Source organism: Spea bombifrons, chromosome 1, assembly GCF_027358695.1.
Source record: "Spea bombifrons isolate aSpeBom1 chromosome 1, aSpeBom1.2.pri, whole genome shotgun sequence".
In the NCBI taxonomy this organism is placed as follows: domain Eukaryota; kingdom Metazoa; phylum Chordata; class Amphibia; order Anura; family Pelobatidae; genus Spea; species Spea bombifrons.
The window spans coordinates 73,465,298-73,478,824 of NC_071087.1; the positions used below are offsets into that span (position 1 = coordinate 73,465,298).

The 13,527-nt window shown below is 44.4% G+C and overlaps 1 protein-coding gene across 1 annotated transcript; it reads right to left on the reverse strand.

The window, feature by feature from the left end:
- Positions 1–5,164: 5,164 nt before the first annotated feature.
- On the reverse strand, positions 5,165–12,934 carry POLE4 (DNA polymerase epsilon 4, accessory subunit). Its single transcript, XM_053463639.1, has 4 exons — positions 12,679–12,934; positions 11,190–11,274; positions 5,881–5,922; positions 5,165–5,466 (listed from the first exon to the last, which is right to left on the reverse strand). Exons 1-4 carry the CDS (start codon positions 12,889–12,891, stop codon positions 5,453–5,455), a joined length of 354 nt encoding a protein of 117 aa, XP_053319614.1. The 5' UTR covers positions 12,892–12,934; the 3' UTR covers positions 5,165–5,452.
- Between the last annotated feature and the right edge of the window lie 593 nt (positions 12,935–13,527).

Sequence of the window (13,527 nt, forward strand, 5' to 3'; positions counted from 1 at the left end):
AGTCCGTTCCAAATAGATTGTGAGGCATCTCTTCAAATCCAAAGTGTAAAGAACTTCCTCTTCAGCCGAGCCAGGAGCAGGAAAAAAGGTAGGCAACACGATCTCCTGGCTTTTGTGGAAAGCCGACTGAACCTTGGGTGCGAACTCTGGCGGCAGAGAGAGAACCACCTTATCCGGGAAAAAACGGAGAAACTGTTCCTTCATAGACAAAGCCTGGAGTTCACAAATCCGACGAGCGGAAGTAATGGCTACTAAGAAGGCCGTCTTCAGCGATAATAGATACAGAGAAACCGACTGAAGAGGCTCAAAAGGAGGTAATGTGAGTCTTCGAAGGACGAGATTCAGGTCCCACGGAACCATCCTGGTGACCGAACGAGGACGTATCCGGACGATGGCCTTGGCACCCGGATCATAGAAGGCTGCAGTCCATAGTCAAAACCTTCCTGGAGGAAGTCCAGAATAGAGGCAGAGGAACAGGAAGTTGGCAAAATCCCCTTGGAACAACACCAACTGTGAAATCTCTTCCAGATCTAAATATATCGCAGGGAGGTAACCTTCTTTCTACTCTGCAGAAGAGTCTCAGCCACATGACAGGAAAAACCTTGCGCTCTCAACAGTCCGCGTTCAATCTCCAGGCCGTCAGGTGGAACACTGCAGGGTTTGGGTGTAGGAACGGACCTTGATGTAGAAGGTCTTTCCAAGCTGGGAGCTTCAGAGGGGGAGAGAGACCTAGAGCGATGAAGTCGGAATACCAGACTTGCTTCGGCCAGTCCGGTGCTATCAGGATCACGGAGGCGTGGTCCTTCTTGATCTTTTGTAGGACCCTGGAGATTAGGGCAAACGGAGGGAAAATGTATGCGAGACGGAAATTCCATTCCTGTGAGAAGGCATCTATTGCCAATGGACGATCCCGAGGCCTGAGGGAAAAGAAGACGGGAATCTGAGCATTGTCTCTGGATGCCATCAGGTCGATCTCGGGCAAGCCCCACCGCTGGACAATTAGATTGAAGGCCATCGGATGCAGAGCCCACTCGCCGCTCAGCACAGGAGTTCTGCTCAGGAAATCTGCTTGAGAATTCAAAGTTCCTCTGAGGTGAACGGCGGACAGAGTCATGTGATGGGACTCTGCCCAAAAAGAAATCCCGAGCGATATACGGAGAAGCCGAGGACTTCTTGTGCCCCCTTGTCGGTTGATATAGGCTACCACTGTCTGATTGTCGGAACGAAGCAAAATGTCCTTGCCGGAGAGCAGATGCCCCCAGTGATGCAAAGCTTTTTCTACTGCAAGTAACTCCAGACAGTTCGAGGGAAGAAGTTTTGCCGCTGGAGACCAGAGACCCTGCACAAACAGGTCTTGACACGTAGCTCCCCATCCCTTGATGCTGGCGTCTGTAGTGAGAAGTACCTTGGAGACAAGAGACCATCTTCTCCCAGCGGCAAGGACGTTCTGATGGAGGCACCAGGAGAGGGAAGCTCTGACCTGCGGAGGAAGACAGACACGCCTGTCCAGAGCCAATGGGTTGTCTTCTAGATGGTTGAGGACAAATCCCTGAAGTATTCTCATGTGGGCCAGGGCCCAGGGTACTGCATACTTTGCGGAGACCATCTTGCCCAGCAGGGACATACATAACCGTAAGGAGCTGCGGTGCGCAGAGCGAATCCTGCGTACTAGGAATCGAATCCCCTCTATTCTGGCAGTCGGAAGGAAAGCTTTCCCGGAGCAGGAATCCAGATGAAGACCCAGGAACATTAGATGTTGAGAGGGAACGGTGCAGGATTTGTCCCAGTTCAGAATCCAGCCGAGATCTTGTAATGTGTCGACCACCGTGGAAAGATGAACCCGAAGAATCTGTGCCGACCGGGCATGGATTAGCCAATCGCCCAGATAAGGAATGACTGAGATTCCCTGGACACGGAGATGGGCCGCCACGACTGCCAAAAGTTTCGTGAAGACTCTTGGTGCTGCTGACAATCCGAATGGAAGGGCTTGAAACTGAAAATGCTGGATAGTTGAACCCCGAGGAATCGCCACTCTCAGGAAACGTTGATGAGATGGATGGATGGGAACGTGGAAATATGCATCTTTTAGGTCTAATGAAGCCATGAAGTCGTTGAGGCATAAGGTGTCGAGGGTGGATCTTACGGTTTCCATCTTGAACCTGATGAACTGGAGGTGGCTGTTCAAAAAACGCAAGTCTATGATTAGGCGAAGACCATCCGGTCTCTTGGGGACCAGAAAAACCGGAGAATAAACCCCTTGGCCACGTTCTGGCCAGGGGACAGGAACCAGGACTCTGAGGTCTGACAACTGTTGGATGGTGGATAACAGGACCGACCGCCTTGCCTGGTCTGGAGGAAGGTGGGAGATCAAAAAACGGTCTGAAGGCCTGGTCCGGAATTGAAGTTGATAACCGTGCAATACAATGGCTCTCACCCAAGGGTCTCGGGTGAGTGAGAACCAACTGTCGGTGAAAAAACGGAGCCTTCCTCCCACCGGAATGGAGGAGGCGTCATGCAGCATTCTTGGGGTCTTGAAACGCTTTAGGGAAGGCAATCCTGTCAAATCTCCCCTTTCCACGAGGGAATCTGCCTCGGAAGTTCTGTTCTCTGGACGAGGGGTTGAATCTAGAACTCTGGCCTCTAGAATGTCCCGGGAAGAAAGGCCGAAAGGACTGCCGCCTTTTCGAAGGAGGCCTACGTTGAGGCATCCAATGCTTGTCCCCTGTGGTTCTCTCCAAAAGGGACTCCAGCTCTTCCCCAAATAAAGTCTTACCCTTAAAAGGGATATTAAGAAGCCTGTTTTTAGAGGCATTATCCGCCGCCCAGGCCTTGAGCCACAAGGCTCTTCTAGCCGCAACCGAAAGCGCTGAAGCCCTGGCCGTCATTCTGATGTTTTCAATGGAGGCATCACAGAGAAAATCCACAGCCAATTTCACGGCAGCAACGCTTTTGAGGATAGTCTCCCTGGAGGTTTTGGCAGCAATATCCTCTTCGATCTGGGAGAGCCAAATCTTGACAGCTCTGGAAACTGAGGCAGAAGCAATTCCCGGCTTAAAGACAGCAGCTGAGGCCTCGAAAGATTTCTTAACTGCAGCTTCGGCTTTCTTTTCCATCTGGTCAGAAAAATGAGAACCATCCTCCAGCGGCAGAGTAGTCTTCCTGGAGACCTTCATAACAGCAGTATCCACCAGCGGGGTAGCACAAAACTCAGCGAAGTTCTCATCAAAGGGAAACATGCGTTTAACCCGTCTGGACAGGTTAACCCTCCTTTCCGGGTGGTTCCATTCCTGCTTGATAATGTCAGAAAGCGCAGGATGAACAGGAAACAAGGCAGACTGTTTGGAGAAGCTGGCACCAAAGAAAGCGTCATCTTTTTGGGTGGGTACCTCCTCCAAATGCATAGCTGACCGCACAGCAGAAATTAAAGTCTCAATTTCTTCCACCGGGAACAAAAAGGAATTTTCCTCCCGGATCTCTCCTTCCTCTGAGGAACCTTCCTCTACCTCAGGATAGTCAAACTCAGAGTCTGAGTACAAAGGCTGACGTCCCAGGAGAGCGGGGTCTTGAACCGCTGGAAGGTGATGATAGGCAGGAACAGTCTGACGGAAAGCAGAGAAGGTAGACTGCATCTCCTCTTTAAGCCAGGTCAAAAACTCCCTTCCCCCAGACGGCTCAGAATCCGCTACAGATCTCAGGCAAGCGGAGCAGAGTTTCTTTCTTGAATCCTGCAAAGCCTTGTGACACCCGGAGCATTGGGCATGCTTAGACTTCATAGCAGCTTTCTTAGGCTTGTCCTCAACAGAGGGCGGCTCAGAATTATCAGGGGCCGACATAATGAAAGATGCAACAGCACCTGACCAAAAGAAAACAGCAGGAACACACATAGCAGCCAAATCTATATTTATAGTGAAAAGGAGCTGAAATTAGGCTGTAATCTGCAACAGCAGAGAGTTTGGCGCCAAAAATTTGAATTTTGACCAAAACGAGGCTTGGAACGCACAACCGGAAGTGCAGAAGCCCGAACCGGAAGTCTAAGGACGCCATAATGGCTAAGTCAGTAAGCCGCAACAGCGGTGTCTAGCCGCTGAATCTTCAGACCGGCAGGCGTCCCCGGCCATAGGAGGTGACGGCAAACATGCTGGCAACTCCACAACACGACCGGCGGAGCAACCGTGCTAACCGCCGAGACAACGGCGGTGCAGCCGCGAATACCGTCAGAACGGCGGTGGTGCAGCTACGAATCACCGCCGGGACGACGGCACCACCGCGGCCACGATCACCGCCGGGACGACGGTGCCACCGCGGCCACGATCACCGCCGGGACGACGACACCGCAGCAGTGTCCAGGAACCGGGACAAGCGCTGGGCGACGCAGCACCAGCCATCCGGCTAAGGTGCAAGGTATCCCCCAGGATAGAGCCTAGAGCCTAAGAAAATAATAAAAGGTAGACGAGTCCTTCCTACCTGGTAGGGCAGGAAAAAATACTGGTGTTAGTAGGAGGGAGGGCCCTTTTAAAGTTTTGAGTCCTGTCCTATCAGGTACGGAGGAGGAGTCTATCCTTAGTGTCACCTGGGATGGCAGGGAAAATCTTATCCTCAGATTGCAACACAAATCTAATAGCTGTCAACTTATCTACTTCATCCACAGGCAGGACAGCCTTGAGGAGATAGGCAGGCAGGCAGCCCCAAGGCCACACGATTACCAGAGTGGAAACGGGGCTCCAGCAGACAGTAAGTAATCTGCTGTAAGGCTCTAAAGATGCTCAGCACCCGATGGTTCGGTCCATGGGAGAACCAGTCAACTAGGACTGCATACAAGGCTCCCCAAAGCAACCGAGTCGGGGGGGGGGCTGAGGGATAAGGGGGATGTTCCAGGAGCTTTATAATTTCTTGTCCTACCAGGATAGGCAGAGCAATCTCCTACTACATGCTAGAGAAACAGCTGGAGATTGCCACAAATTTTTACTTTTCTACTTTACAGATACTTTGTTCATTTTTGAAGTGGGGGCTGCAATTAATTTTTAGGGTAATGTGGTGAATGGGTCTGGGTTAGCAGTTGCTCTGTTTCTTGCAAGGAGTGTAAACACTAAAACTGACGGTTGGTTTCCATTAATATCAAAAGAAAGTCATTTGTGGCAAGCAGGTAAAAAAGTGTTTTACTAAATTATTGTGATGTAAATCAAAATTGATACTTTATCAAAAAAGAAAAACAAAGACACCTATAAAATGTACAATACAAAAGCTGAAACACTGCAAAATGATGAGATTCCAACTATGTTGACATGCAGGTACCCAACAGGTTGCCATAAACCTAAAAGGTGGATGATGAACTGTTCTTCTGATAAGGCAGCATTTTCTTTTAAAAGACAAGGTTCCACAATGCTTCCAGACCAACATTCATCTTAGACAGAACCACTACTCGCAGTTACTTCATTCCTATGTTCAAGAGGCTTCAGTCTAAAGTACCTTAAGAAAAATGGTAAGTTTAGTAGTTGCATACGTTTAGCACTCGGGCACAAGTACGCACACAAAATTAAGTTTGCTGAACAAAAGTTGTTTCAGGAGCGATTAATGCTACGTGCAAGGGAGGAAAATGGTACGTCTGTTCAAACATTGACATAGCCATTTGCCCACCCTCGGATTTGCTATTACTCTGTGATTATTACATATGGCAGCAGCATGCATTCTGACCGGTATTGAGAACTAACCAGTGTCTGGTGATCATTTTAATCACAATAACAAAATTAGGGCTTTGCAGGTACCCATGGAAACTTACACTTTTCCCATATAGTCTGAGTATACACACATTTTCGAACAAAACCAATTGTAAGAATAGGAGCCAGGCATGTGAATCCTTCCATACAAAACACACTTACTTACCTTCCAAGAAAGCAAACTCGTCAGTTGCATCTATTGCATTATCTGCAAAAGGGATTATTAGTTTAAGAAATCATTAACTCACACAATTAAGGATGCAATTCATGTAAGACACCTGCTAACATGTATCTGATATAGGGCTGCAACTAACGATTATTTTCAGAATCGATTAGTTAGCAGATTATTTTTTGGATTAATTTTTCATTTAATAAAAAAAGGATGTTAAAGACAAACAGCAGAATAAATCACTGATAAAAATGCATTTCTTGTTTTTATTTCCCATCCTGCCCCCCCAGTTATGCACATTTGAGCCCAGGCTTGCCACACTGCCTCCCAGATATGCAACACCCCCCCCAGATATGCCTTATATACCCTATATGCCTTATACCCCCTGGTATGCCACTGTGCCATCTGATATGCCTTATACACCCAGATATGTCGCTCCGTCCTCCCCAGATATGCCTTATACCCCCCAGATATCCCATTGTCCCCTCACAGATTCACAGACTCGTTCACAGCACACTGACACAATACTTTTATAAATACAGGATTAATCTTCAGTGACCCCAGGATTTAGATTCCCCTTAGTTTGCCCCCCCCTTTACCTCTAACTGCAATTTAAGTTAACTTTAAGTCCTCAGCATTAAATTAACCCTAAAGACCCCATCAACCATAACTGCCCCTAAATTAACCCCCACCTCCTCTAACTTTCAGCAGCCCAAATATTAATTTTATACTCTGTTAGATGAATTGCTAAGCATGTGGACACTATAACCAAATGGGTGGGGCCAATTGTCAGCGTGACTGCAGGGAGGGACTAAGTAGTAAGTGCTGCTGTGAGTCACACTGAATGAAATGGATTATAAAACCAGTGGTATTTTTCAGAGCGTTATCGATTTTAAACTATTCGATAATGAAATTCGTTGGCAATAATTTTCATTATCGATTAGTTGTTGCAGCCCTAATCTGATAAGAACCTTTAATACTCAAATTACGCAGACTGAAAAGGCTGCTGAGTTAATGTACTAACTATCTATTTACAGAGCACTCCACTGTTCTGTATACATGTTCCTTCAGATAAACAGGTATCAGACATATGAAATATTAAAAGACATATGAAATATTACCAGCTGGCACTAGACTTGACAGGGCCCTACAATAATATTTACACCCTTGCAAATGCTGTGAAAACATGTCTATGGTTTAAGCGGAAATAAAAAGTTGTCATTGTGGAGGAAGCATGCAGACTACGTCAGACACCTTAGTGAGCATGATAAAATTTATACTAATAATATATATTACAGCGATAGGTATAAAAGGAGTTAAAGTGAGTCAGATTCTTTTTTCGGATTAAACCAAAATGGCCACTTATAGCAAAAAAACAGCAGAGGTAGGTTGGGAGCACATAGCGGTAGCTATAAGGAAAAGTACATCATGGCCACTATTAAATATAGTGGTGGCTTTTTATGTTTTGGGGCTGTTTTTCTGCCAGAGGATCTGGACATTTTGTTAGAATACATGGCATCATGGACATAACAGATATTAAATTAAATCCTGACTGCATTTGCCAAAAGGTTTAAAATGGGCCATGGTTAGATCTTCCAGCACAATGGCTTACAGGCCACACATTCAAGGTCCTACCATGGCCATCCAAGTCCCCTGGTTTGAACACCAGCATCAACCCCAAGATTTGGAGGGTGTGGAGAGATTATGTATGGAGGAATGGTCCCTTGCTATATATTCTCCAAACTCATTGGTGCATTATATGAGCTGTTATCTTGGTAAAGAGGTGGTATTGACTAAAAACGTGCAAATACTGTATTGGCTCGATTATAGGCCGCACCCTAAAACATTTTTCTTAGTAAATAAAAATAGATATGCTGCCACTCTGCCCCCAAGATGTGGCCCCCCCACCCCTAAATTTACCAAAGCAGACTCCCGGTGTGTTGCGGGGCCGGCAGGGGACATCTACACAATACACATAGACAACTTCCGTTGCCGGCACTTCCGCCGTGGGATTTGGCTTTAACAGACGTTCACCAGCTGCGGCAATGTGAGCGCAAACAACCTCCGCTGCCGGCACGTCTGCACGATGTGCTTTAACAATCTCCCTTGCTGGGACTTCCCATATTGTTAAAGCACATCGAGCAGACGTGCCGGCAGCGGAGGTTGTTTACGCTCGCATCGCCGCAGCCGGTGAACGTCTGGACGATGCGCTGGCAGTGGAGGCTGTCTCAGTGTATCGGAGAGTAGGATCTAGGTCCTCTGCAGGGCTGTGGGGGATCTGTATCCTAACCCTGCTGCATGCCCGGCGCCCGGAACTGCATGTCCCGGGCGATACGAATTGCGCATTCCTGCACTAGATCCCGAATATAGGCCACACCCCCACCTTAACCCCTTGGCTGCTAAACCATTTCCCACCCTGGTGCTAAACTGGTTTTCGGCATTTTGGTGCATCTCACGTTTAAACGCGTTCCCAATTACTTGGGAATGAACTATACAAACCATATACTGTTTTTTTCAGCACACCCAGCAGATTCCAAATATACCATTTTTATATGTGTATGTCTCATTAGGTTTGCAAAATAAAGCCAAAAATGGGAAAAAAAAAGTGTAATTTTTCACTTCCGACTCAATAAAAACTAGTTCGTAATGTTATTTTTCTAAACTCTAATATCAAAAGCTGTGTTGCTAAATATTTGTAGTAGGTAACCGGTCTAAAATAAACAGAAATTGAGAACAGTAGACTGTTTTTCTAATATTTTATAGCTAAAAGTTAAATTTATTAGACTATCACAAAAGACATCTTTAAATTTAATGCATGGCTGCCGTCAATTAAACAGCTCTAGCTGCCCGGGATGTTAAAATATGCCAAAACTATATATTTTTAGAAACTACACCCCCAGCTGCAGCAAATGAGGTCTTAGTTGTATTTGTATCACAAATCTGACATGCAACAAATAAGTGAATATCACACTAAAAATAAAAAATAAATTAAAAGCGACAAGTTCATTTATGTCTTGCGCACTCCAGTCTTGTGCTACGAATACATGCAGCCCCTCATTTGATGCGCCAAGGGGTGTAGTTTCTGAAAACATATACTTTATGTTCCATAATTTAACTTACCAGCTGTCTAAATGCAGGCATCACCCCTAAATGTTTTAAGACAATTTTTTAACAAGATTCTCCAATCTGCCATATCTGAAGTTAAAGTGGTCTAGACATCTGGGAAGTTAAATTAGGGTACATAAAGTACATATTTCGAGAAACTACACCCCTTGAAAAATAAGTTTTGCGGTAAAAATGCAAGGCGCTCCAGCGATGAGATGGTTACTCACGTACCACGCAGGCTAAATGGCTGATTTTAATAATATTTGCAGTTCATCAGGATTTCAAAAATTGCCTTCCTCTACCATTGGCTAAATTTAAACCCAAGATCAAAGGGATCATGGGGGTTAAAATTTAGTATCGGCCATTTTTAAAAAGGGAATGTGACTTTTTCATAGCTATATGATCACTGTGGTAACATTGGCTACCACAGTGATCATTTAGCTAGAATACTTAAACTTTTTTTTTTTTTTAAAGTTAAACTAGTTTATGTTTAGATAATTTAATTTTTTTTACTTTTTTGTACATTTTTAACTTAATATTTTTTATTAATTTTTTACAATCTATATACCTTTCCAACGGTATATGTTGGGGGTCTGTAGCTGCTTAGAAGCCTGAGATACAGGCATCTAAGCAGCATGCCCCCATACCTCTTTAACTGACAATTGTCAGTTTTCAATAAAGTTGCGCGGTGACATCATCACGTCATTACGCGCGACGTCACCGGCCAGATCGGGTGGTCCCAGTGATGCCCTTCAATATGAGGGGCAGATCGCCGGGGTAGGTGGTGATGGGGGTTCACAGACCTCCATCAAGGTAAGATAGTGCTAGCGACGGCATGGTGCCGTCGTTAGCACCTGACTGGGACTGCTAGCGACGGCACCATGCCATCGTTAGCAGTCAAGGGGTTAAAGACTTAAAGTGGGGGAAAAAAGTGCAGCCTATATCCGGGCAAATACGGTAATTGTGCCAGAAAAATTTATTTTCACAATTATTTTTTGATAAACGTGTTGTGTTTGCAATTATTTGATATCCACGAGAGCAGTGTATTTGTGTATTTTGTTATATGAAAAGATTAAACAAAGAAATTTACACTGTTTTATTTGCTCATATTTACCAAGGGTACCAATGTTAGTAGATGCCACTGTATATGAACACGCTGAAAATATTTACTGCATATATTTAAGATGAAACTAGCTTTCAGTATTAAAGCAATAAATATAAGTAGCTGATGAGGTTTTTGCCCGACTCTTGTCAGCAAGAACAAGCATTGCTCTGGTATAACAGCACTCTTCACAAGGACCATTAGATAATTGTTCTGATGCACAATTATACCATCAGGCATTACATTTAGGTACTGTACATGCCAAAGAAACTCTTCTCCACATCTTTTGAAATCTGAAGAGCCTCCCTCTGCTGGCTGATCACACAATGTGTAATGTGATAACGAATGCAGGACTAAATAGTCCTTATTCTTGATCTTTAAAAAAAAAAAAAAATGTTACCTGAGAATTTGTTATCCATGTTAATCGCAGTAGCATACAAGAGGAAAGCGCTACCAGGAGTGCCACGGAAACCGTACGTTCATACCTAAGAATTTCTTTGCCTTGTCACGATCCAGCAATTTCCTCTCGTACGCTACAGAGAGCGACGTGGATGAAATATATTGATTAGTTTGCATAAACTTATAGATAAAAAAAAAAAAAAAAAAAAATCGAATTTCAGCAGCCCAAATATTTAATTTCATACTCCGTTAGATGAGTTCCTGAGTCAGTGTGACTGCAGGGGGGTGCTGGAAGAAAAAGGGGCAGGGCCAATCGTCAGTGACTGCTGGGAGGGACTGTAAGTAGTAACTGCTGCTGTGAGTCATACTGAAACGGATTATAAAACGAGGGGTATTTTTCAGAGCATTTGCTCTGAAAAAAACCCTCATTTTATAAATCGATAAAAATAGATTCCACTAATCGATAATGAAATTCGTTGGCAATGATTTTCATTATCGATTTTATCAATTAGTTGTTGCAGCCCTATAAACTACAACTATAAATAACAAAAATAAAATAACTTATTCACCTGTTTACATAATATGTACACACGTGAACAGCACAGCACTATTGAACACATTGTGAATCTAATATTAATTAACATTTGGTGGGATCGATGAAAGGGAGACTTGTACATCAGATCTTACAGTATAGTCATACCTAAATCTTTACGCTGAAGGGTTTTTCTCTTTCCTCGCAGTGCATATACATAAGCATCTTTGGCAATTGTTTCTATAAATAGTTCCTGTAAAATAAAAGATTATGTAATCATAGGAGCATTATATGTGCAAAGACTATGGTGGACTAGTCAGGAGGCAGACATGTAAATACAACTTACAGGGACACGCCAGTCATAACAACTGCTTCAAACGTGTATAATAGTCTAGTGTCCTTTTTTAAAATCACCATTTTTTCACCCTTGCAAATACAGGTCTCTGTAATATTTCCCTACCCACAGCTACTTGGCTTGCCACCGCAAGTCTATGTACCCTGGAGATAGTTAAGTTAGCATTCAGGGAAAGCTCAAGACATTGTGCTGCCTGAGTCAGAGGAGGAAATGTATCCCCCCATCCATTATGCTGCATCATGATTAATAAATTCATTCTCACAACGTCTTTCGTATCCCTGTGTTTTCTGCAGCTCCACGTCTTCTCTTCTTCTTTTATCTTCTTTCTTTATCTGCTTTTCTGTGAACCTGGCACCCTGATCCTATATTTGGCACCCCAGATTGACACGTTACCCCTCCCCCCAGTAACTCACAAACACACTTACAGCCCATACCAAATTCGGTAGCAGTGGTGCCCACTTTATCTCAATCTCTCTCTATTACTCGCCTTTGTCTCATTATCTCTCTTTTTTGCCCATCTCTCCTCTTATTATATTTAGCATCCCCCATCTTTCTCTTGCCTTTGCCTCAGTAACTCACATATGTACTGGAAGACATTTTTCTCACTCTCATATTTGCACACCCCCATGCTCACTCACACCCTCCCACCCACTAACTCAGGAAAACACTACAGTTACAGTTGAAACCAAGAACACATATGCCATGATTTTCAGGGTAAATCTAAATATCAAAATAATCCTCAAACTATATTACCTGAAAGCACATCACCCAAGGACCTGGACTACACCACTTTTTAAGAAGACTGACACAACAATGAATCTAACAAGAACATGATAGAGGGTTTTTTCCTTCCACCTTTTTGTATTTTTTTTTTTACAAGCACGCATGGCACCGTTTCATCCAGTGTTTGGACGCAATTCTTTGGTGTCTCAAAGCCAACAAGCATGCACATATATATATACCGTACATACAGTAAAAATTATATCTGGGCTCTAGGAGTTTTTGGGGTACTATTGGTGTATAGTTAAAGTGAAGACATAATTGAGCATTTTTTCCTCCATAGGATTTCCCACCTTCCATTGCAGTTTGGGAGGCAATTACGTCTGAAAACCAAAGAGAGAACGGATTCGTTATGATAAAGTTGAACCACTGAACTTGGAGTTTAGAGGCAAACTCCCGGAAGCCCATTTATACTTTTTTTTGGAACTGGAAGGGGTGAGCCCACGGCGATTTCTTTTACCAGCCATTGCTACATGCCAACTGTTTTACAGCATATTCTCAACAACCCCATTACTCTCTCACCGTTGCCTTGCTGGTGATAAATACAGACTCTTGGCTAGCCAGTGATACGTCGGGATCGGCTTTCATCAGCGCTTTCACACGAGACAGTGGGAGTCTGGCCTGTTTCTGCAAGCCACTTACAGCAGGAACTGCACTCAAGACTTCTGTCTCACCCTCTTGCTGATTGCAACCGACTTCGGGCTCGGTATCAGATACTTCCTGTAAAGCTGCCATCAGAAAAACTAACTTGCGCGAACTCGCACGGGGTAAAGTGACTACAAAGTCTAATCGAAGACCGAGCACAGGTGTTTCGTCGCCTGAGTAGCTACGCGAGTTCTTGAGGCAGAATGAAGAAGAGGCGGAGTCTGTGGTTGTGACGTAATATCCTGATGGTTGGGGAAGTCGGCGGTTAGGTTGAAGTGTTCGATTATTGAGAGGCGATTTGAACGGTAACGATGTACGAGATAGTGATGGAAAATTCGGATCACTAAACTGAATCGGATCATTTCGAGTCGTTCATTGAAATGATCCGATTCATAATCCGAATCCTTGGATCACTCAGTGACTCACAGGAGTTACTATTTCCCAGTCCGTCCCTGCAGTCACACTGACGACTGGCCCCGCCCCTTTCATTAGAATCAATAAACCCTCCTGTCTGCCTACTCTAGTAATGTCACTGAAGGCAGAGAGTCGTTCATATAATCGTTCCGAGACTGGAATCATTCAGAGAATCTCACTGACACAATAATGTAATAAATAAATACTGTATTTGCTCGATTATAAGACGAGTTTTATTTACAAAGCAAATACTCTGAAAAATACCCCTCGTCTTCTAATCGGGGTCGTCTTCTAATCAGACCTCAAATAGAG